The sequence below is a fragment of the Alligator mississippiensis genome, chromosome 4, assembly GCF_030867095.1.
Source record: "Alligator mississippiensis isolate rAllMis1 chromosome 4, rAllMis1, whole genome shotgun sequence".
Lineage (NCBI taxonomy): Eukaryota > Metazoa > Chordata > Crocodylia > Alligatoridae > Alligator > Alligator mississippiensis.
Window position 1 is genome coordinate 20,782,683 of NC_081827.1, and position 25,982 is coordinate 20,808,664.

General features: G+C 45.7%; 1 protein-coding gene across 1 annotated transcript; it reads right to left on the reverse strand.

Annotated features, from left to right (window-relative positions):
- LOC109283160 (uncharacterized) lies at nucleotides 1-25,359 on the reverse strand. Its single transcript, XM_059725821.1, has 3 exons — nucleotides 25,279-25,359; nucleotides 5,248-5,363; nucleotides 1-3,946 (listed from the first exon to the last, which is right to left on the reverse strand). Exon 3 carries the CDS (start codon nucleotides 2,304-2,306, stop codon nucleotides 1,437-1,439), a length of 870 nt encoding a protein of 289 aa, XP_059581804.1. The 5' UTR covers nucleotides 2,307-3,946; nucleotides 5,248-5,363; nucleotides 25,279-25,359; the 3' UTR covers nucleotides 1-1,436.
- Nucleotides 25,360-25,982: the final 623 nt, after the last annotated feature.

Consider the following 25,982-nt stretch of genomic DNA (forward strand, 5'->3'; position numbering starts at 1 on the left):
TTGATTGAAAAGATTGTTTACTTACACCCAAAGATGGTAGTGGTGTAGGCTGGACAGGTTTCCAGGCTCAGCTCCCGCTTAGATCCTCGCTAGAGGACCACGGCAAATTCGATTGCTCCCACAGAGTTGTTTGGGCTCCACGGGTCCGGTTCGGTTTCTTGATTCCCCGGAGTTGTTTAGGCTCCGCGGGTTCAAAGGGTTCCCCGGAGTTGCTTAGGCTCCGTGGGTTCGAAGTTTACAGGAAAGGTATACGTCTGGGATTGCAATCGGCGACGGGGAGAGGCTAGAAGCGAAAGCTCCATAGGTTCGGTTATTAAGCCTCTATTGCCTGCTTAGGGGAGGCGTGTTGGGTCTGCGAGGGTCCTCAGCGCTTGGAGATCTTCACACAGAGTCTCTCTCTTCCTCCCTCCTCCGACTTGGGCGGAAGCTACCCAAGCCTTTTGTACGGCTAGCAAGCCAATAGCTAGCCACCACGTGTGCCTACATTTGGAACTGGCCAACAATGTGGCGCGAATCCGAATACAAATGGTGGGAACTCCTTTGCAACGCGCATCACTAGTATGCAAAAGAAATGCACCCTGCAAAGAAGCTGTAATTTGGCGGGAAATCCCCCGTTGCACCAGAGTTCTCTCCTGCAGCAGAGAACTCTACCGTGCAAAGAAAGCTACAATCGGTGGGAAAATAATTTAGCAGTGCCGAAGCACACACAAACAAAAACCACAACTTTGGGTTGTGACATCCCCCCTTGCTGAGAGCATAGCTAAATTACACCATACTCTTCTAGCAATCTAGAATTTTGTCGTAGTCATCAAACAAGTAAATAAGCAAACAAACAAATACACAAACATAAAATTTGCTGTCCTGGGATTAAGTTACATAACAATCAAGAAATAATAATCAACATAAACACATAATCTGATTCATAACAAAATTGCACAATCAGGGCTTCAGTGGGCGTCGTGGCGAGGTCATACGTCAGGCCCTCAGTTTTCTCGGTGATGTCGTCTCTCTTAGGGCTCCTCTTTGCCACACACTCTGAATCCCAGATCTGTAAACAGAAAACTCTCAAAAAAACAGATTAATGACCTTATTCAACAAACTTAAACAGTTTTAAACAATTTTCATGGCTCAATTAGACAAAATCATCGAAGATTCATCATCTGGTTCTTCCAAATAACGGAAACCTAACTCATAAGCTAACTGCCATTGGCCTGCGTCCCCTAAAATCCGAAGCTGCCATTTATTAAGTCCGGAAAGCTGTAGGAGAAATCCAAACATGTATCGCTCCTCTAGGGTTCTTGGTGGCAGTGGTGGGAGATCGGATGCACGTCGTCTGGTGCCTTGAGGCCTGGTCGGGTGTTGACAGTCCCGATCAAAAGACAATCTTGGCTCCATCAGGATACGCAGTTTTGGCAACTGACAAAGAAGATTATTTATTAATCACGTTTAAATTCCATGGCCATAAGATCTAGCCATGAAATTATAGCTTCATCAGATTCCATCTCAGATTCCTTATACAGCTGTTGTAGCTCTGTCCAAGCACAAATGCGACTGGTGACGACATCTCGCTCATCAGTTGTTTGGTTGAATGTGGCTGTAGGGCAAGCTGCTTTTTCGGGAGTTGATGTTGTCATAGGCTGAACTGCTGCCGCTGGGGTTACTGCTGCTGTCATTGCTTCAGGCAGGAGGGGCGGATGCTGTCCTCCGCTTGACTCTCTCCTTCGTCGGCAGGAAGGCGTGGTCGGCAGAGACGTCGCTGTGTCGCTAGGCGGGGTTGCCGGCGATGACGCTGCATCGATGGGCGGAGTCGCTGACCGAACTCTCGCGGGTTCGTTAGAAGCTCCACCCTTCTTTTCCGGTTCTTCCACATGGTCTCCCTCTTGCTCGGTGCCATCTTGGACTGGTGTTTCAGGCTCCTTTTTCTCAGCCGCTTCTTTGTCCGATCGGATCGCCATCTGCAGCTGGGTTTTCAAACTTAAGTTTTTCTGCATTAAATCCATCACAGTATGAAAAGTTGCACTACATTCTCCCCCCTTGTCGTACCACAAGGCCACTCTTTCATCCGCGGGGCGTTCCTCCATCTCCAGATCTTCGAGGAGCTCAGATGGAAGCTCGCGACCCCGTAATCTAGACATTACCATACACGGGGAGAACCAGCCGATTGGCTCCGGTTCTTCACTCTCCCGAGCATATCGCAGGCATTGGGCACACTCCCGGGTGAAAGTCGGGTTCGTTTTGCCCACCGGGTTGGGTTCGGCGAGGGACACAGTATCGAGGTGCCTAAACAGGACCTGCTCATCTCTCATTATACACCTGAACACCACAGGGAGCAAGTACACTTCCCTTTCTCACGGGGCTCCATCTTCGGAGATTCCCTCATCTCCCTTTAGTGACAGACGTCCGCTTACAAATCTTTCACCCGTTCCGCCCGCCTGGTGGTAAGCGATATTCACCTCCAGATCCTCAAAGCTTTTCACTTGGTGCTGGCCATCATGCCAAGGGCAGTTCTGAACCAACTCTAACTCTAGCATATTCTCTCCTGATCCCATCCTCGTTGCCATGTGTGGGCCGGGCCCCGCTCCCGCCGCCACGCGCGGGTTGGGAGGGGCGATCCACGGCCCGTCTTTCGCGCACGCGGGCTGTGGCCAGCAGCCCGGGCACGCGGGGTCAGAGAGAGCCAGCGGCGAGCTAGAGTTAGTCACAAACGCATAGTGGTTGATTGAAAAGGTTGTTTACTTACACCCAAAGATGGTAGTGGTGTAGGCTGGACAGGTTTCCAGGCTCAGCTCCCGCTTAGATCCTTGCTAGAGGACCATGGCAAATTCGATTGCTCCCATGAAGTTGTTTAGGCTCCGCGGGTCCGGTTCGCTTTCTTGGTTCCCCAGAGTTGTTTAGGCTCCGTGGGTTTGAAGGTTCCCCGGAGTTGCTTAGGCTCCGTGGGTTTGAAGTTTACAGGAAAGGGATATGTCTGGGATTGTGATTGGCAACGGGGAGAGGCTAGAAGTGAAAGCTCCATAGGTTTGGTTATTAAGCCTCTATTGCCTGCTTAGGGGAGGCACGTTGGGTCCGCGAGGGTCCGCAGCGCTTGGAGATCTTCACACAGAGTCTCTCTCTTCCTCCCTTCTCCGACTTGGGCGGAAGCTACCCAAGCCTTTTGTACGGCTAGCAACCCAATAGCAAGCTGCCACGTGTGTCTACATTTGGAACTGGCCAATAATGTGGCGCGAATCCAAATACAAATGGCGGGAACTCCTTTGCAACGTGCATCACTAGTATGCAAAAGAAATGCACCCTGCAAAGAAGCTGTAATTTGGCGGGAAATCCCCCGTTGCACCAGAGTTCTCTCCCGCAGCAGAGAACTCTATCGTGCAAAGAAAGCTACAATCGGTGGGAAAATAATTTAGCGGTGCCAAAGCACACACAAACAAAAACCACAACTTTGGGTTGTGACGCCCCCAACCCCATTTTTGAGGGAAGAGACTTTCAGCTTCATGTGAGGAAGCAGGAAAAAAGGAACCTTTTGGGGCCGACAAGCAGTAAACAGGTCAGTTTCCAGGCAAGCTTGCTAGGGAAGGTCTGCTTGGAAGAAGGACCATAAGAGAGAAGAGGCAGATGAGGATGTCGCAATGCCAGAGCCACTGCCACTGCCTCTGCTTGCACCTTTGAGGTGCCTGTCCAGGCAGGACTGCTCACCATCAAGGCTTCTACCCAGGTCTGGGTTTGGCGCTGTGGGGACTGTGGCTTGCAGCTTCCTTCCAGTGATGGCCAGGTGAGGGAGTGCCTGCAGTGTGAGCGGTGCTTTCTGGTGGTCTCTCTCAGGGATCAAACAAGGAAGCTACAGGAGGAGGTGTTGAGGCTCTGAAGCATCCTCTGCCATGAGGAGTTCATCAGTTCAATGCCAGAGGAGACCTCCAGGACTGTGGAGGAAGAACTGCCAGAGGCAGTGCTAGAAAAGAGAGAGGACATAGACTCCCAGAAGGGTGGAAGCTAGAAGTTTGTGACCTCTGGCAGCAAGCAGAAATCACTTCTATCTGCAGCAGTTTGCCTGGAGAACAGATATACAGCTCTGCAGAAAAGAACCTGGGGGTTACATGGACAGTAAGCTGAAGGTGAGCCAACAGTGTGCCCTTGTTGTAAAGAAGGCTAACATTGTGCTGTGTTGGTAGGAGAGTTGCCAGTAGGTCAAGGGAAGTAATTTGTCCCCTCTATTCAGCACTGGTGAGGCCACATCTGGAGTCCTGTGTCCAGTTCCCCCCCCCCCCCCCCGCCGCAAGGATGTGGACAAATTGGAGAGAGTCCAGTGAAGGGAAACAAAAATGGTTTGTGGGCTGGGGCACATGACTTATGAGGAAAGACTGAGGGAACTGGGCTTATTTAATCTAGAAAAGAGGAGACTGAAAAGGGATTTAATAGCAGTCTTCAACTTCCTGAAGGGGTGTTCGAAAGAGGATGGAGCTGGACTGTTCTCAGTGGTGGCTGGGATAGTCTAGTTGGGGCTGGTCCTGCTTTGAGCAGGGGGTTGGACTAGATGACCTCCTGAGGTCCCTTCCAGCCCTCATTTTCTATGGTTCTATGAAAGTGCAGGTGCGGGGGTGTGTGCTGAGGCACAAAGTAGTGGCACAAACTTGTGCTACTGCAAACATATGCCCCTGCTCATCTGGATGCAGCATCAGTTTTATTCCCCACCTTGTCTGAGGGCAATGCAATTCATCATCTTCTATTTCTACCTTAATCTATTTTGGTAATATACTATCAATATTGACTTAAAACATACTTCAGTTTTCTTAAAATGTCCCTAAACCTTGGCCTGTAGTACCATTGCTACAGTGTCACAATGCTATAAAATACCACAGGGATATTTAATGGTGTTTGTGCAATGCTGATATTATTCTAGTAGCAGGAGATACTTTTCAATTAACCCATTCCTGCAATTATTGATTGAAATCTTTTCGGAACTCTTTAAAGATTCTAAGATCCCAGCCCTGAAAAAAGTGAGAAAAACTTGGAATTTGGGCCAAAGACAGCAAGTACCGTCAAACAAATATACAGCACGATTAAAAAAGAAACAGAAATGTACAACATAAATTTGGCTTACCTAACTACACATTCTTGTTCCTACTCTTTACTCAGGTAGCTGCACACTGATTAAACATTTTAAAGTACTTTTAGATTATGAAATCATGAAAAGATGTAAAAAATCCCCAACCCTGCAACTACCTAGATCTTTATCATTATAATGTTACATACCACAACTATTCAGGATTTTGTGGAGACAGCAGGCATGCAGCTCAGTTCTTGCCTAGGTAATTCACAGGCTCATTGAAATACACAGATAGTACAGTGCTGAGCAGCAATCCAGAACCCTAAAACAGGTAAAGAATATTATATTTTAGTTTCTTGCAGTATAAGGTCTATGGTACTTGAGCAGTGTAAATTGCATTTACTAGAGGATGCACAGCATGCACATTACATAGTTTATTACTATGCTCGGTTATTTATTAAGCTTTTTAATGTGAAGCATTTTTACATAATAGCAGCTTAGGTAAGTGTACAGTGTTCAATGCGCAACTGTACACGTATAAATGTACAGAGTTATGTAACTGTCAGCTCTGGCTACAGCTGAGAGGAAATAAAAAAAATAAGAAAAAGAATGGAGGAATTATTTTTGAAGGAAGCATGGATTGAACATATATAGCATTAAATTGGCCAAGGACAACTCTAATTTACCAGAAATCCTTCCTATCTGGCAGGGGGGCGTGTTACTTTATCCACAGGAGCAAAATGGAATTTTACCTTCAGGGCAGGACATTGGTTGGCAGGCAGAAAGAATAATAAAATGCCAAGACTGTATGTCCCTGTATTCAACATTTCCCTTTTCCCTGCTTCAAATGTGTGTGTTAAAGCTGTCTGAGAGACACTTTCAGGCCAATTTTCAGAACCCCTTACTTAAAACTGCTAAACTTTCTGCTACCATGACATTTTCATGGACGGGGATTCTATCCTAAAAGAGTCCAGTAATTCAACCCAATACCAGAAAACTAGAAGCATCAGGAAAGATGTTGAGCAGGGAGCGCTACATTATACTGTTAATTTAATTAGTGAAAGGACGAATTAATCAGATACTTAAAAAAAAAATCCATTGATCAATAGCAGATAGGTGAATGAGGAAAATCACAAGAATTCAGTGTCAGCCTACAATTATGGCAACCGTTTATCCTTCTGAATCATGGCATATGCATGAGAGGTCCCCCAGCCCTTTGATGCATATGCCTAGGCAGGAGTTTTTGGGGGAGTGGAGCCTGCTCAGACCTTCCACCCCCCACTTTAGGCCACTGAGACAGAATCCAGACTGAGTCCAGACGTTTGGTGCCTCCAAGGCTGTATTTTGTGTGAGTATCCAGGAATTGACAGGCTGCAATACAAAGAAGCATTTTGTAGCAGTGTGCTTTGGGCATCTCCTTCTCAACTGCTTTTGCTAAACTCTTCTTCAGCTTCCCTCCAGAGGACCTAAGGTGCAACAAATGTTTATCCTTTTCTACCTATTCTCTCTTATCTGAGCCAGATTACCTCCTATCATTCTCCTCCTGCAGATCCGGCTTTGGCAGCAGGCATAGCAAGGTGGAGCCAGCCTGGGCTAGACCTCCTTTAATCCCTCCTTTACCAGGAAAACCACCCTGCCCTATCATGCAGTTATCACCTACCCATCCTTTCCTAATGTCATGTATCGGGTCTGTAAGTGAGCCCAGTGGGTAGGAGGAGGCAAGATGGAAGCAGCAGGGGGAGGTGGTTGCAGGGCTCAACAATTTAACTCGTAAGTCATAACTCAGGGTAGGCCTTTCTTGAAGCACAGTTCTCACTCCTCTGAATATTTTAAGAAATATAAAGGGTGTCAGAGTCTTCTGCCCACAAAGACTTCAAATCTCCCTTTCTCTCATTAGCACAAGGCTACCAGTGAAATCCCTTTTAACTCTAGGAGCTGCTAATCATTGGTCTTTAACCCCATTTGACACCAATTATGAGTTGCAAGAATCACAGATAAATTACAGATATTAATTTCAAAGTCTGTGTCACTGTTACTATCCCTCCATATCACACATGTTGCTAGGAAAGTGAAAAAAACCCACTAGGCATCTGCTAATTTGGTCCCAGTGGGAAAAAATCCATCTTGACCCCATTAACCAGCAATAGCAATTTGTCGGCATCTAAGAACACAGCTCCTTTATTGCAGTCACAGGGATGGAGAGTGGGACAGCTGAAAAGGCTTTAATTAATAAGAATGGGTGCAGCTTGCTTCAGCCTCTGGTTGCTTAATGGGAGGCAGAAAGTCTGTAGAAGAGATAGGGGCCACACCTGCATTACCAAGCAGGCAATCCTCACTTCTGGCTAGGTCTATCCATCCCACTGCTGCTGTCCCAATCAAATTCCCCATGCAGTGACACAGCTGGGGAGCATTCATTTAAGAAATAATGAGGAATATGTGCGTCGAAAATGATATACTTTTGTGGATTTTTATGTGGAGATTACACAAGAAAAACTTCATGGACTGAAATTGCAGTGATTTATCTTCTCTGAACTGGGATGGGAACAGCTTAGATTTATCCTGAGTAGTTATTTGAAATTCCTTCACTACCTCTAATATTTTTGGCAGGCAATGAAGTGAATCAGAGACAAAAAGCAGTGCCATCAGTAGCATAAATACTACTTTTTTTCTGCTGATATTCATATTATGTATTCCCCAGGGAGCTAATCAGCACAAAAAGTGGTTTAACGCAGACTGTAAATAGTAAACATTTTAAAACTGATCTTTTTTAAGTACCTATGCTTGCATACAGGTGAAGGAAATCTTGTCTAGAGATTGGGCCAAAGCAGCCTATGAGGATTGGTGGAGGGGGGTATTCTTGGTGCTGTCACTGACTAAGATCCTTTGGGTAGGTTGCTTAAGGTCAGATCCAGATCCTTTATTTAGTTTTTGCAATGCCTAAAAACAGACACTTTAAGTCAGGAGGCAATCTGAAGTACAGCTTATTGGGCACCAGTTGCATTTCACATTAGAAAAACAGTGATTTGGAAAGAGATTAACTTGGCATTGAGGAGTGAAACCCAGATTTCTCCACTTTCATGAACATGCCCATATCACCAGGCTATGAAATCATGGTTTCTGTTGCTTGATCTCCTTCTGACCCTATCATACTCTATTGGTCCATCTTCAAGAGGAAGGATGTGAGACAGGTGCCTCTAGTCTACTTTATAGGGAGGGTCTGCTGGTTAGGGCACTCCCCTGGGACATGAGACATGTTGGTTTTCACTCCCATTGCCTAAAGAAGGCTTAAGATTTGTGTTCTGTTTCCTGAGCCAGTGCCCTAACTAATCCAGTGTAATGCAAAAAGTGGGCACCAGCCATGTTTCTGAATGAAACTGGCTGTGCTTTATACTGAATTAACTGCTCTAAATATGGTGGGGGAGCTAATTGATTAAGGACCTATTAGGAGGTAAATCGTAACTTTACCCTCTAGACAGCTAGACATCAGTGCTAGCCGACAGCCAGGGAAGGGGAGACATTCTTCTTCACCTGAATAGATGTGTAGTTTTTCTATGCTTTCAGAGATGAGCTAATGCCCTACTAATGCACCCCAATGATTCATTGTACTCCACCCTGTACAACCGTACAGCTCTCCCATTTAATGAGCATCACTTAGACACCTACACAACAGTGCTGTACCATGGGTCTCTGGTGCCTGGGGGCCAATGCTTGTATTTGTGCCCCCTGCATCCTTCTCGTAGCAATACTTAAAGTCATGTCTGAAGGGCCCGGCTGGTGCCCTCCCTCCATCAGCCCTCCACTGCTCCACAATAGACCCTCACTCACACAGCAGGTATGGGGTGCTCTGTTCTTTTCAAATGGGAGTTTTAACTTCAGCTAAAATGTATCTGTCTGGTTGTAATCCCACTTCTCACCGCTCACGTAGGACATGCACAGCTGAGCTCATGTAGGACAGACACAGCTGAGCTGTCTGCACAGAAAACAGCATAAAGATCTTCTCCTAATGGCCTAGTGGTTTTTTGTTTCCTTGTCTTGGATATGAAAGCCCTGGACTCCAGGCTCCCTTACTGTCTCAGGAAGTTTGAAGCTATACCTACCATCCCACACCTACCACACTATCAGGCTATGGGGCAGACAGGGCCAAGGACACCCTCCATTACCCTCCTCTTGAAGCTGATTCATGGGACACCTAAGAAGGCAAGACTCATGAGGCAAGAGGGCCAGCAAGCAAGAGGGAGCCTGACCCTGTGGCCCCAAAATGGCACACTCTCCTGGAAGGGAAGGAGTTCTGCCTGCTGGCCTCTGCTCCCAAGGTTGCTTACATGTTTTATCCAAACTGTCTCCAGTGCCAAATGCATCATGCTCACTGATGTATATCTGGTGTTCTACTATTGCAAGTTATGGCATTTTTATGGATTACATTTTAGTAATGGGAGCTGTCTCTGACTCTGTGGTGTTGCATCAATGCATGTAAGTGGGGACTGTGGCTTGCAGTTCACATGAATCACCAGTCCTCAGCGTACTCACTCTACCCTTACTTGTAAGCTGGACATGTGTATTGAGGTGATTTCAGGAGTGACTGGACAGTGGAGGGAGTGAGTCAGTATCTTGTTGTAGCAAACCCCCAGTTTTTCTTTTTTTCTTTTTTTTTCTTTTAAAATGCATTCCCTCCCCTTCCCCTTCCATTTCTGACTTTTTCTTTCCCTCTCTATTCCCTATAGATAAGTGAGCTAAGACATAGGATAAGCTTCAGCATTTTATTTTGGTAGCAAGTTGTATTTGTTTTATTTTTTTTTCCTTCTTTATATTGTAGAATTATTATGTTTATATTGATTTTTACTTTTCTATATTACTGTTTTACTGTACTATATGATCTAGGCCTACATATGTAAGTTAGCATAAGTCATGTCAAGTTTCCATTTTATTTGTCAAGTCTCCATCCTGTCCCCAGGCCCAGTTGTGTAACCCATGACTCACACCTACCCCTCCTATGTAACTTGGTTCCTGAATGAATGGGGATGAATGAAGGTGCTTGAGACACAATGGCAGTAGGTCTAAAAATAGCTCCCTCTGAATAACCGAACCATCAACACCAATTCCGGGCCCAACAACCCAGCCCTTGGAACCACCCTCAGCATTCAAGAAACAAAAGATGAGGCCACCCACCATTGTGCCAGGCTGCACATGCTCAGTAAAAACACCTGGAGCCCTCTGGGACAGGACTGACATTGCCTGGACAGGCCCTCCCCATAGGAGGCCAGAGGTAGTCTGCCCCATAAAAGGGGTAATGAAGACTGACTCCTTGGGACGCCCTCTCCATCTGCACCAGCACCATGCCACACCACCTATCCACCCAGAGACCCTGCCGGTGACCCTCCCCCCCCCTCCCCTGGACAACACCTGCTGGACAAAGACCCCTTTCCAGCCCCCCACCCCCTCTTCAACCAAGGACTTGGACTCTGCTTCTCTTCCCTACCTGGACTCCAGCCCTTCCACTGAGTCTCTTTCTCCTGCTGCCATTGTGAGTGCTTGTGTGTGTGTGTGAACCACTAACTTCATGGGGCTGTGTAGTGTGTTGTCTGTTTAATAAAACTGTTATTTGGACCCCTTAGTTGGGTTTTGCTTTACTATGGTTTGGCACTGCTCCAATCTCTGCTCCTTGTCCCTCTAACTTCTGTCTCATTTCTCCCTCTCCTGCTTCTGGCTCACTGCCACCTCCAACACCTGTCCTGAGCTCCTCTCTGCTTCCAAACCCCCTGTTTCTTTGTCACTGTCTTATCCCCACTGCCTTTTACTTTTCCCCTGAGCAACCAGGTTTCTGCCTTAGTTTCTTTCCTGGTGGTCTCCTCCTTGCCACCACTTATCTGCACCCCCAATCTCTAAGCTGTCAGACTGTTTCCAGCCCTAAGCTCCCAGGTTTCTGCCTCTCTCTCTCTCTTTCCTGGCTGTCTCCTCCTTGCCACCACTTGTCTGCCCCCCCCACCCCCGGCCTGCAATATCTCAGCTGTCTGCCTCAGTTTCCAGCCCTAGTCTACCTTAAGTAAACCCAAGCTTCAGTTTCTCAGCCAGCTTCTCTGTAGTCCACTGGTTCTAATCCTGGTTCTGGCAACTTTCACTCCCTACACTTCTAACTCTCTCTCACTTTAATCTTTCCCCAAGTATCCCACGTACCCCAAGCACACACATACATATAGTGCAATCCAAGTTAGGAACTCACCTATGTGTAGGTGGGTTGTGAGTGTGTGTGTGATTGTATGTATGAATTAGTGATCTGTGCATGTGTACTGAATGTGTGGGTATGAATAATTGATTTTTGTCTAACTTTTGGGGAGTATAGTGTATGTGCTTGAATTGGTTCTAGGTATGCATGTGCCTAGGCTAGTTTGAATGTGTATGTGCCTAAGTTGGTAGTGTGTGTGTGTGTGTGTGTGTGTGTGTGTGTGTATGCATCCAAATGTTTTGTGTGTTTGTATACGTGCAATTGTGTCACACCCTCCTGTCTAACAGCGCAATATTGAAATCCTGAGAGTTGGCCTGACCCCACAGGGCAACACTGTAAGGTAGAGGTAGGTAATTATTTGGGCTGCAGGGCCATTTTGGGAGTTCTGGGGTGGATCGTTGTGGGTCAGGGGCAGGAGGGGTTGTGATGGCCCAGCCTAGAGTGGCAGGGGTGGGAGGGAATGTCAACTGATCCTATCTAGCCCAGGCACACCTGCACAACACCCACAGCCAAGGGTGCCAGACAGAGTTGGTGGGTGGGGTCTCTGTGGAGACTGGCTTGGGACCTGTGCATGGAGCGGATGCTCAGCTGAGTGGACAGGATGGGGCTGAGGCCGAGCAGGAAGGACCATCCAGGAGCAGGACAGCTGGGTGGGGCCAGGACTGGGACCAGGATCATGAGGCAGTAACAGCACAGGACTGGGGCCCAGGGCCCAGGGACAGAGCCATGATCTCCACATGCCCCTGCCTATGGAACTGGTGCCCATCGTACAGAGATGCAAGGAGTGAATCATGATTGAGTCCCAGGCCCCAGTCCCACACTGGCACTGCTCAGCCCCTGGCCCAGGCCACCTATCCCACTCCTAGGTGCAGTTCTCTGCCTGCCCACAGCCCTATCCGATACACCCAATGAAGCACACCCTGCCCATGGGAGTCTCAGGCCAGTCTCCATGCAGGCCCTACCTGCTCACCCACTCCATCTGGCAACCCTGGTGGTGGGTGCGGGGTGGATGGGCCAGAGTGCCTGGGCAGTGGAGTCAGGTCTGGCAGTGGCAGCTAAAAGGAGCCACCACCACCAGGGCTGCTGGGAGGCTGGGTCTGACCACGACATCACCCCAGCCTCACTGCATGAACAGGGATGGTGGGACAGGCTACACATGCCACTGCTTGGGCGCCTCCATGCCTTGGATGGGCAGGGCCAAAGGACCCAGCACAGGCTGGGTAAAATTCTTTGGCAAGCTAGTCTAGTTTCCAGATTATATTTTGCCTACCTCGCCATAAGGCATTGTGAGTATGGTATGTGCATGGATTTCTCTATCTGTAAGGAGTCAGGGACTGTGAGATTTGCACCTACATATCCAATAGTGGTGCAACCCCCTGCCAGCTGCCCCTTGAACTCTCCTACCACTCAGCTGGGTGCTGGAGCCAATGATTTAAAAGCCAGAAGGGCCAGGAGCCAGGCTCAAGGAAGCTTTATCTGCTCCTCACACCAGACTTGCAGGTATGAGGAGCTGGCAGGGGGGTTGCCATGGGGCTCAATCTGCCCCATTCCCAGGCACCAGGAGCTGAGTGAAGGGAGCAGCGCTGCAAGCTACATGTCCCTTTCTCACACCCAAGTCCCTGCTGTGAAAAGTGGGGAGTGTTCCAGTCCCTCAGGAACAGGAGGACTGGAGAAGCTAAGCCCACATTTTCCTCAGACTGAGATCACCCCAGTCCAGGAAAGGTGGAAGGAGCAGAGAGGAGGGGGAAGTTTCAGACTGAATAGCTGTACTGCTGCCTCTTCCAGAATCATTGCTAGTGGTGGAGATTTCCCATCACTAGAAATAGATGTTTGTACACAGCCTATGTTATGTGAGCACCTTTAAGACGGAGCACTGAATAAGCATGTAGACATCCACTCTGTACACTTTACAGGCCCTTATTTTCAAAATATTTTACTAGGAGTCTCTCTATCTTCACTTTTCATTTTCCTAGTCCATTCCAACAGGAAATGCAGTACTTATGAAAAGTGTCCAGGTAGCCTTAAAAAGGAAGTGACTTTTTTCTTTCTCAATTCTAATCATAGAATGGTCACTAACAGAAATTTGTAATGGGCAATTGTAGTTCATTCTCAATACTTGTTCCATTTTGGGTCTTTCAAATAACACAGCCAACTGAGTGGCAATTAGTGGAAACTTAGACCATGGATTTGTAATGTGGCAAGGATATGCTTACCCTAGAACTGGAATTGAGGCAGGCAATTTATTTCACACAGAATCCTCATAGTCATTACAGCTAGGGACAGACATTACATATAAACCGGTTTAAGTGATCAGAAACTGGTTTAAACCTGTAACAAAACATACATTCAGTGCACATAAACCAGTTTCAAAATGGCAGAAACTGGTTTAAGATAAACCTGGCTGAATGTAGTATCAGACTTAAATGATTTGCATCAAACCGGTTTATGCAATGTCTGTCCCAGACCCCTTCCTGGTTTAAGATAAACCATACTCCCCCAGCATCCCAGCATGCTCTCTGGGCTGGGCTCTCTGCTCCAGAGAGCAGAGCTGGCCCTGCCTCCCTGCTCCCTGTTGAGAGCTCCGGCAGAGACTGCAAGTACAGCAGGGTCAGCCTGGCTTTTCCCTGCCCCAACCCCCCTTGCTGCTCACTCCTTAACCTTCATATGTTCCCATGGGGTAATTGCCTGCCCCAGACACATATTTTGTGCAGTATCTTAAAGTTAATTAATTCTAATTTTTTTTTCTTTTTAGGATATTATCTCTGGCACCACAGTACACAATATCCCCAAAGAACAGACAGTTTACATGAATGGTTTGCTCTCTGTGGATGAAAAACTGCCCAGGGTAACAAGTTACCCCAGGGTAAGTGTGTTTTTCCATATGAGGTAACAACTTACCCCAAGCCCATGTTAACGCATTGGGGTAACTTGTTACCCCAATGCAATCTCTGTATAAATGACAGGCCTAGACCTGTTTGGCTGCTTTGGATGGATGCATCTGAAAGGTCAGCGTTCATTCACACTTAATTCATGTCCACTTCAGGTATCCATGGTAACTAATGGATGGCCATCCTCCACTTTGCTTTTGTTTTTGATGGGGAACTCACCCTAGTTTCATATGTTCCAAAGAAGTCCAAAGTTGTGCTGTTGCTGTCAAGCATGCACCATGACCTGTCAGTGGGTGGAGAGCAAAAAAAGCAGGATATCATCCATGACTACAATAAAACATGACTGTGTTTAAGTTAGCCAAGGGAGTCAAGGACAATAAGTCATCCTTCTTTAGGTATGTAGGGAGGTGAAGGAAAATAAATGGAAGCGTGGGGCCCCTGCTTAACACCTTGGGTCAGCTGGTAATAGTAACTCAGGAAAAAACGTAACTCCTGAATGCCCACTTTGCTTCGGTATTTCAACAGACCAAGGGGAAGGATAAGCGAGATAAGGATCACAGGGGGCATGGTGGGAATGATAGCCTTCCCACTGTGGATGCTGAGCTGGTGCAAAACCAACTAGAAAAGCTAGACATTTATAAGTCAGCAGGACCAGATGGACTTCACCTAAGAGTGCTAATGGAGCTGGCTAACGTCATAGTGGAGCCCCTGGAAAAACTCTTTCAGAAATCATGGCACACAGGAGAGATCCCTGAGGATTGGAAGAGGGCCAACATTGTGCCCATCTTCAAGAAGGGGAAGAGGGAGGACCCCAGAAACTATAGCCAATCAGTCTAACCTCCATCCCAGGGAAAATCCTAGAAAAACACATTAAAGAATCTATGTGCAATACGCTCGTTGAGGGTAAGATTCTGAATGACAGCCAGCATGGCTTCATTGCAGGTAGCTCCTGTCTTACCAATCTAATTTCCTTTTATGAACAGGTCTCTTGCCATCTGGACACGGGAGAGAAGATTGACATTATATACCTAGACTTCCAAAAGGCTTTTGATTTAGTATCCCATGATATCTGTGGAAAAAGTGGAAGATTGTGGGCTTTACTGGTCAAGAGTTCAGTGGGTGGAAAACTGGCTGCACGGTAGGACCCTCATGAACAGATCTGTGTCATCCTGGTGAGAAGTGCAAATGGTGTCTCGGAGGGGTCCATGTTTGGACCATTGCTTTTCAACATCTTTATCAATGATTTGGATGTGGGGGTAAAAAGCTCACTGGCCAAGTTTGCAGATGACACCAAGTTATGGGATAGTGTGGTCATGCCAGAAGATAGATTGCAGATCGAGGTGGACCTGGACAGGCTGGAGAGTTGCGCAGACTGGAACCAGAGGAAGTTTAACACTCCGAAGTGTAAGGTGCTCCATCTGGGACACCTTACAATCCCCAACATACCTACAGATGACATTTTGACTTGCACCATGGCCAAAAAGGACCTGGGGTAATGACTGACCATTGCACGAACATGAGCCGGCAGCGTGATGCCATGGACAGCAGGGTAAACAACATGCTGGCATGCATTAACCATTGCATCTCATGCAAAACTAAGGAAGTGAGACTCCTACTGTACCCCACACTGGTGAGACTGCAGATGGAGTACTGCGTCCAGTTCTGGGCACCACACTTCAAAAAGGACATGATAAAACTTGAGAGGGTCCAGAGAAGAGCCAGACATATGATCAGGGACTTGTAAGACAAGCCATACGAGGAGAGGCTGAGAGACTTGGGCCTTTTCATCCTACTGGCTGAGAGAAGGCCAAGAGGGGACTTGTTAGCAGCTTACCACTACATCAGGGGAGTACATCAAGAACTCGGTGAACCAGGGCACCCCTGGGGAAGACCAGAAGCAATGGATACAAACTCCTGGAAGGCCGCTTCAGGCTCAATTCCAGGAAAAACTCCTTCACAGTCAGGGTGTCCAGACTGTGGAATAAACTCCCTCCAGTGGTGGTGCAGTCACCTACCCTGGAAATCTTCAAAAGTAGACTGGACAGTCACTTTGCTGGGGTCACTGGACCCCAGTTGTCTTTTCCTGCCTAGTGTATGGGCACTGGACCTAATGATCTACAAAGTCCCTTCCAGCCCCTAACAATCTATGAATCTATGAAAAACAAGTGTGGGATGGATATCCTTGACCACTTAGACTGTATGACCACCTGCAGATGAAAAATCAACAGGTGGCCAATGACACTCCTTTTCGATATGTTGGATGTGGCTGCCATTGCCAGCCTCTTCATTTGGCTAGGCCACAATGCAAACTGGAAGCAAAGATTACATTTAAGAGGATGACACTTTTTTTTTTTTTTTTTTTGCAGGAGCTTGGAGAACAGTTCATCAATGGGCAAATAAAATGAAGAATGATGGATACACATAATCTGTCTCAGTGTGTCAAATCTAGTATGACTGCCCTAAATTACAAATTGACACATTGCACCCCAGTATAACCTTCTGCAAGCATAAGTGAACATTATGCTTTTTGTCCAAGGACAGCTGACCACAAAACCCAAAAATGATGCAAAAATTGTAAGTGATTTGCTTGTGTGCACCAGAGTACTTCACTGCTGCTTTGTGAGGAATGCAATATTTAGTTAAAGCAGTTGGGAAATGTTTTTGGAAGTAATTGTTAGTTTGAAAACAGTGTGAACTGCAGACTTAGCAAATTGTTCATTCATGTTTTGAAATTATAAAAAAAAATTAAAATTTGTTCATTGTTATAGTTAAATAGTATATTGGGTTCAAATCCTCATAAATACTCTTTCAAATGATCTGTATATTTAATAAATAGCTTTTGGTACATTTATACTGTTGTCACTAGTTCCATTTTGCTCATGCGGGTGGGGTAACAAGTTACCCTATGAGAGTAACGATAGTTACAGTTTCATAAGAATGGATGAGGGTTAAGCAAGGAACCCCTCCTCTCTCCCTCCCATCTCCCACAGCATGGACCCCAGCCCCATGGACTCTAGGCATGTGGTATGCTAGCTAATGCTGAGCGGTGTCTGTGTGCGTCTCCAATTTCACTGCAACAGGCAGACAGAACAGTGTCAGCGTAGGGCTTTTTGGAGCTAATGAACAGGTCAGAGAGGCTAATGCTTTGCTGATGGGGTAATAAACATTGTTATCAGCCCCCTGCTGGCTTGCTCTCCTGTCAGTTTGCTGCAGACAGTATAAAGAAGCATGGAGGGAAACTGAAAAGCTCCGTATTATCAACAGATGCATGACTGCACAACCCTCCTCCCCCGCCTCCTTGCCTCAGAGTGCTAGCCTGGGGCTGGGGTCTGACAACACTCCTACCACTTGAGTAGTGAGTGGGGAAAAGCCTGGGATCATGCAGGCAGACCTCCCTAATCAGAGGTCCTGCCGGGTCCTGGCCATGCCCCCCCGCGGCTTTGCAAGTGAAGGGAGGGCTGCTCTAGCACGCCCCAGCTTCTAGCCTGAGCCACTGCAGGCCTGTGCCTGAATTTCCTCAGTCCAGAGAGAACATCTATAGGGTTACAAACTGGTTTACCCTAGCCATATTAAACTAACCGGAAAAAGGTTGAATCAATTCAGACTCAGGCTTTTTGAATGTCTGTCCCTAGCCTACATGGTAACAGCTTTTCGCCATTATAACCAACCTGGAACTGATTCAAAACAATAACCCATACTCAATTAACCGTCACCTTAAGTGCCCAGTCCTCAGACTCCATACATTTTCCATGCATAATGTGAAATACTGATACCATATTCATAATTTAATACAGTTAGTATATTTTTGTGCCAAGTTATTAGCTCATGCATATGATTTTACTACAAGATTATAAAAGACACTATTCATGTTAAACTCTGGTTTAATAGATATTCCACTAAGAATATCTCCCAAATACAGAAACTGTTTGTATCTCACATTACATACATTAAATTCCAAATTATGTTGTGTTAGCTGATGTTATTTTCTTACTATAAAATAACAATAAATAATTTTACCACTTCAGCATAAGAATGGAAGAGTGCCATCATGTGAGTAAATCAGATGGAATATGTTAAATACAACATAAATCAATAGGTTTTTCCTGCATGCAACTTTAAAACAATCTTTAAAGTACTTAAGGGAATGGATGTGTTACTTTGACTAAGTGAACACTGTACTTAAATTCATAGATTTAATTAACTAAATCTATACTGCCAATTGAAATGCAGATGCTTGAGTGAAAACAGGATTCATTTGGCCACCGTTCATATGAAATGCTGGCCCCATTCAAGTCAGTAGAAGTTCTGACAGTGACTTCAGTGGAACCAAGATTTCGTCAGCAGCCTTAACAGGAAAACTAAAGAATGTTGTCTGGCTCCTGGCACTATGTATTTTCATAGGAGGCTTATGGCAGCCATAGTACCACTTGCTAGATTTTATTAGGGGACACTGTGTTGAAGAATCATAACAGATGGGCAATGCATAAAATTACATAGCTACAAAAATGCGTTTGGCTATGCTTTTTCCTTTCCAATACAAAATACACAATGCATTATACTAATTGCCTTTAATTTAGCAACTGGGAAAACATGGTACTGCATTTGTAACACATTTGTCATAATCAGGTCATAATCAGTCACTTGTCATAATAAGGTCATTGTCATAAAAAGGGTTACTTGTTCTGGTTCCTTTATCAAACTGTTACTGGATTTGAGAAATGTTGCAGATTTGGAAGTTGGAAAAGGAAGCACTCAGTGATTGTTATGTTTCTTTGTACTGTAATTTTAATGAGGATTACTAAAGACAAACAAACATAAATCCATGTTTCAGTGTTTAGCTCCTTCTCTAACTTATTTTCATGCCTAAATAAGGCTCTAGTTGCAGTGCTTTATCTGAAACTTCTCTAGCTTCTCTAGCATATTATTTTGGTAACTATTAAGACAAATTAGGTCTTCAGTTTAGAATGCAGTTAAACCCGAATGAAAGTTACATTATAACTTCTCATTTATCAGCTGCAAGAAATCATTAATTGAAAACCTTTGTATGAGCCATCTGGAAGAAGACTTCCTTAAGAACTGCACCATCAAACCCTTGCTGTACTTACGATACATCGATGACATCTTCATCATTTGGACTGAGAACCTGCAATCTCTGACTGAGTTCCATCAGAAATTCAACAGTCACCATCCCTCCATCCGATTTTCTTTAGAATACTCCAGCACCAACATCTCCTTTTTAGACACAAGGATCAGTATCCAGAAGGGTAAAATACAGACCACAGTATACAAGAAACCCACAGACCAACAAACGTATCTGCACAGAACCAGCAATCACCCTAAACACACCAAAAAAGCTGTGATATACAGCCAAGCCCTCAGATACCACCGCATTTGTACTGAAGAGAACACCTGGGATCGCCACCTCACCAATCTTAAAAAGGCTTTCACCCAGCAAGGACACTCCTCCAGAGAGGTAGATCGCATGTTTGAAAGAGCCACCTGGATACCACGTGAAGAACTGCTGCAGTACAGAAGAAAAACACCCACAAATCGCACACCGCTGGTTATGACCTATCACCCATCCCTTGAACCTGTACGGAAAATCCTCAAAAAATTGCAACCCATACTAGACAGAGACCCTATTCTTAAAAAGATCTTCCCAGAGCCACACATCCTAGCCTTCAGACAAGCACCAAACCTCGCCAACCTCATCACCAGAAGCAAACTTCCTCAACCCCAGAACACACCAAAAGGATCCAGACCGTGCCAGGACAAGAAATGCAAAACCTGCCAACACATCTCCACCACCCCCACAATTACTACACCCCATAACAGAGCCATCAGCATCCTTGGATCTTACAGCTGCACCTCCAGAAATGTTATATATCTCATCCAATGCACCAAATGCCCTGAAGGAAGATATGTAGGAGAGACCAAACAACAACTGTGCACCAGAATGAATGCACACCGGAAATTCATCAAAAGACAGAAACACTCAATTACTGGTGGGGGCACATTTCTCACAGGAGGGCCACTCTCTCTCCAATCTCTCAGTCCTGATCCTCAGGGGAAACTTATACAACACTTCCCAGAGACGAGCCTACGGTCCATTTCATCAACCTCCTGGATACTAGAGATCATAGACTAAACATAGACATTGGATTTTTGATACATTATATTCTGCCTGGCAACTGACTCCCCAGCCCAGCCCAGCCCAGCCCAGCCCCTGGCTTCTTTACTTTTCATTCCATCCAGGAAGAGCACACACCAACTGCTGCAGCTTCCTTAGCTTGACGAAGGGTTTTTGAACCTGAAAGCTTGCTTAATAACTATTCTCCAACCATTTGGGTTGATCTAATAAAAGATATCGAATTCACCCAAGGAACCTTGTCTGCTTAATTGAAACACTGCATTTCTGCATCTTTTCTTGTCATTGATTCCTAAATTGGCAGAAAACCCAAGTTTTGCTTTCACAAAATATAATTTTTACTATCAGGAGGCTTCTGGGGCTTTCCCTTATATATTTTTTTTTTTGTTCTATAACATTCCTCATAATGTATTTGATTCATAAATTTACTCAGATGAATACATAGGATGCTAAACACTGATGTGGCTGCCCTATTGGCAGGGATAAGGTGCTGCAGCGTTTTTAATGTGCAATTAAGAGCTTAACTTTAAGCGATATTTTTATGAAAACAGGAATGAGAGTGAATTGATTCAGAACTGTTAATAACCAACCCCTAATACAGAGAAAATGCAAATCAAGCTACTGCAATGTCTTCCTTTGCTGGACATATTTTTAATATCTGCATTGGTTTCCATTTCTGAAATTCACCCCAAGATCTCAACCTGTCATGGAAACTCTTTTAAGATGGTTCCTTTCATTAAATTTCATAGGGCATGTGTAGATGAAATGGGGGCCCTAAATTGAAGCGGTGGGTTTTTAAAAACACTACTTCAATCTAGGGCCCTTTAAAACCCTGTGTCATGCACACACCTCACTGACTGACCCGCCTGTCCAGCAGCGGGGAGGGGAGGGGGAACTGCCGGTGGGCAGAGCGGTCTCTGGGATGCAGGGTGAGGTGGTGGGAAGGGGTGGTACTTCCCTCTGTGGCAGCAGCATCCACCCTCACCAGGTGGCACCCACCTGTAGGCACCTGACTCAGGCAGTCCTGGGGGTACTGTAGTCATGGAGGGAAGCACCAGGCCCCTGCGCAGGCTGCAAGGCTTCCTTCAGAGCCCCCAAGCTGCTTTGCTCTTTGAAAGAGTTTTAGTTTGCTGTGTCCCAAGTCATTTAAGGTGCATTACACCACTGAATCTGCAACACGGGCTGTAATTAATGCACCCAACACAGCTGATGCACACAAACATCAACACCATTAAAGCAGTACAAAAGCATTTAGCCTGCTTTAAAGTGTCATGCACACATGCCCCTTGAAATGTGTCATCTTGAAATGTGTTTTCAGGTTGAGGGGGAGGTGGCAAGGGTTGCATCTAATGGTACCTGTGACACAAGGAAACTCTGAGACACATTGTTTCTATAGTGCCACTGGTCATTCCACAGTATGTAATATAGCAGATTTGCAGATGAAATTCTAAGGAAATATTTTCACATAGAGCTTAGTAAGTATCCGACACTCAGCTGGGTTCAAAGGAACTGATAAGCAAAGTGACATAATGGGGCAGGAGGTCATTGGGGATCAGAGTGAAGACACTGAGATCAGGACAGGCAAGTATGATTTCAGGAAGTGTAGTAGAGCCCCGGGTTGTTTTTTTTTTTTTGTTTTTTTTTTTTTGGTATTTATTTTAAAATGCATTCCCTCCCCTTCCCCAACCATTTCTGACTTTTTCTCTCCTTCTCTATTCCCTATAGATAAGTGTAAGTGAGCTCAAACTTAGGATAAGCTTTAAACATTTTTATTTTGGTAGCAAGTTTTTGATTTTCGATATCCACTGTTTTATATTGTATAATTATTAGGTTTGTATTGATTTTTACTGTTGTATATTGTATTATTATCATTTTCATATTGATTTTTATTGTTTCATATGGATATTGTATGGTTTAGGCCTGTGTTTGTAAGTGAACCAAAGACATGTCAAGTTTCCATTTTATGTATGTCCTTTGCCTGGGCATCCCAAGTTGCAAATGTATGAGTCACGTACCCCTCCCATGTAAATTGGCTACCCAATGGACGAGTGTGATTGGAAATGATTGAAATACAATGGTAGCAGGCCTCTACTGAATGGCCTGTAATGACTGGGCCATCACCTCGCAATGATTCACCCAGGAACCATGGACCTCACCCAGGAACAGAGACAAGACCAGCATTTGAAAGAAAAAGGACCCTGTAAAACCAGCAACTCTCACCATTACAGACACCCAAAACTGCACATCCCTGCATGGAATACACATGCTCAGTACGCCAGGGGCTGACCCTTGCCTGGGCATGCCTCCTGTCACTAGGGTCACACAAGGTCTGCCCCTATAAAAAGGGGCAGTGAGGACAGACCCAGTGAGAATGCCATTTCCATCTGCAGCAGCACCATGACACACCAGCTATCCACCCAGAGACCCTGCCGGTGACCCCCCTCTGGACAACACTTCCTGGACAAGGACCCCTTCCAGCCTGGATAGGTAGATATTACCAGCACACCTCCTCCTACGATTTGGACTCTCTCTCCTCCTGGACTTCAGTGGACTTCAGCCCCTGCACCAGGCCTTTTTAACCTGCTGCCATTGTATGTGTGTGTGTAGGGGGGGGGTGTGTGCGGGTGTGTGTGGGTGCAAGGGAACCAATTTGGCATTGTGTCACTATCTCCCCTGTTCAATAAAACTACTGTCATTTGCAACCCCAAGTTGGGTCATGTTTTACTGAATCCCAGTCCCTTCCTTATCTTAAATTGCAGCCTCATTCTCTCTCTCGCTCTCTCTTTCTCAGCTCCAGTTCCCACCCCTCTCCACTAGTTTCCTGATCTCCTCCCAATTCCATCTCCCCCGTTTCTGCCACCTCTCAGCCTCTCCTTGTTTTCCTGCTGCCCTGCTGCCTGCTGCTTTTCCTGTGATTTTCTGCTGTTCGTCTCTCTGTTTTCAGGTTTCCCCTGCACTTTCTGTAATCCTCCCCCCCTGTCCCCACCGTGCAGCTTCCCAGCTCATATAAGCTGCCCTGTAGTTTGCTGCAGCAGCTGGAACCTTGCTCCAGCTTCCAGCATCTACTGCTGCTCCCTGCAAGTTCTCTAGCTGCCCCGGAGCCATCCTCTTGCTCCCCACACCCAGACCCCCTCTTTTAACACCAACACTTTCCCTTAGTCCCATTTTTCCTTCTCCCTACCTACCTTTTTAGCTCCCCCATAGCTCTGGCTCCAGTCCCAGACTCTGTGCTGGCATGCTTCCCTGTTCTGCAGGCTTTGGGCATTGTCTTTTAATCAATCAAGAACAATTAACCTAAAGTTATCCCCAAGCCTCAGTTCTTCAGCCCAGGCCCCTGCAGTCTTCTGGTTCTAATTCTGGTCCTGGTAACTTTAACTCCTTACACTTCTACTTTCTTACCTTAACCTTTCCCCAGGTATCCCAAGTACACCAAGCACATACATACATACACATCACAACACCCAACTTAGGAACTCACCTGTGTGTATGTGTAGGTGGGTGGTATGTGTGTAAAATAGTGAATACACATATATATACACATATATAGATATCACTGTGTGTGTGGGGGGGGGAGGTATATGAATTAGTAATCCACGTATGTGTATTGAATGTGCAGGTGTTGGTAACTGGTAACTAATTCTGTCTAAATTTGGTGTGTGTAGTGAGTATGGGCTTAAGCTGGTGATAGGTGTGCATAAACCTAAACTAGTTATTTGGAACGTGTGTGTATCTGAGTTGCTAGTGTCAGTGTGTGTGTGTGTGTGTGTGTGTGTGTGTGTGTGTGACATTGTGTGCATGATATACGAATTAGTGATCTGTGTCTAACTTGTGGGGTGTATAGTGTATGTGCTTGAATTGGTGATAAGTATGCACGTGCCTAGGCTGGTTTGGATGTGTATGTGCCTGAGCTGGTAGTGTGTGTGTGTATGCACCTAATTGATTTGTGTGTGTTTTGTATATGTGCAATTGTACACCATGCCCTCCTGTCTAACAGCACAATATTGAGATCCTGAGCATTGGCCTGACCCCACAGGGCAAAAGAAGCAGGGAAGAATGAAGTAGTTTTGGTAGGAGGGAATATGTTGAGAGGGGGAGACTAGAAGGGAGAAAGTAGAAGAGCAACTTTAAACAGCTCTGGTAAAATACACCATGTAAACATTTAATGAGTCTATTTATTAATGCTTTTTGATACATTCATGTTTATAATGTGGTATGGTGGCGGGGGGGGGGGACCAATTTCCTGTTTGCCCAGGTCCCCATTAAATCTTAATCTGCCACTGCGGTGTATTAATAAATGAAACACAACATGCAATGTTGAAATTAACTACTCAATTTTGCCACCCACAAAACTGAATAAAACTACTACCTTAGGAAAATATCTCAGATGCATGGGATAGCCATAAATGTATAAAAAACATGAAAGAAAACATGTTTTAGTTTATTGGTCATGTAGACTCTTTTTTTGGCTATTTTTTTTAAACGCACATTTGACATTGTACCTACACTATGGTAAACTGCTACAAGAACAATACACACCTATAGCCTCGAGTATGAGCCCAAGAATACTGTTAGTGATCTTGCAATTAAAACAAAGCATGTAGTTGTCTTCAAACCTGGCCTGGGCCATCCAGAACATGTCAACCCACTGGTTGTCATCCCATTGCTGCAGCTTGACATGCTGCACCAGTCCTGGCTGGTGCAGTGGGCCCAGAGGTGATGGGGCTGGTGGGACAGGAGAGCAATGGCAGTACTGGCAGTGGCATCCTGGAGCCCATGGTCACTGTGGCTGGTGACAGCAGCTGTGCAGCAGTGGAGGCCCTGGAAGGCCATGTACCAGTTATCTAGCAATTGGCCAGAGCGGGTGAGGGAGTCAGGTGGTGCAAGGTGGCCAAGCACCAAGTGTTCATAATGGCAGCAGGTAAGCAGGACAGTTCTGGCAGCCCTGGTGTGAAGAAAAGGAAAAAACAATGGAGATACTTACTGGGAACTGGCAAAAAAGAAGAGATTTCCCCAGGAGCCGTGGTACTGGAGAAGCTGCTCCAGGAGGCTAGAGAGGCCCTGAAGGGAATAAAAAAGAAGGCAGAGCCCTGGATGAGGAGCTGGGAGAGAGACGCAGGGGAGTGGAGAGTCCTGAGATCTGCAAGGATGGGTGGGAAGGTCACAGAGGCAGTGAGCCAGCAGCTGGCTGGCTGAGGAGCACAGAAGAGCTCAGTTAAACTGGGGGATGCTGGCTGAAGAGGCACCACTGGGTGAAGCCGCAAGAATGCTGCTGGAAGATAAAGGGACAACTGAAGGAGAGTAGCTGAGCTCTATAATAAGGTGTTGTTTTTTCTTTGTGACTTTCTTGTTCCTTTTCTTTTCTGTTGTATGCCTCTGTCTCTGCAAGGTGATACAGTATTAAGGCAGGCAATAAATATAGAAGATAAAGTGATTAACTAAAAAAAAAAGAAAAAAAAAAGAATTATTAAGACTGAGTTTAAACCCTGGGACTAATGGCAGACCAGAGACATCTGTCCAGACTGACTTGATTTCTTTGCATTACATTATCTTAATTTTGATGTTTACAATATTAGAAGGTTAATCTTTAAGAAAGATCAAACACAGGACTTACCTGAGACTATAAAAGAAGCCAGGTAGTCCTTAGAGACTCTGTTCTGTCGAGTCAACTGTCAAGACACGTGCAAG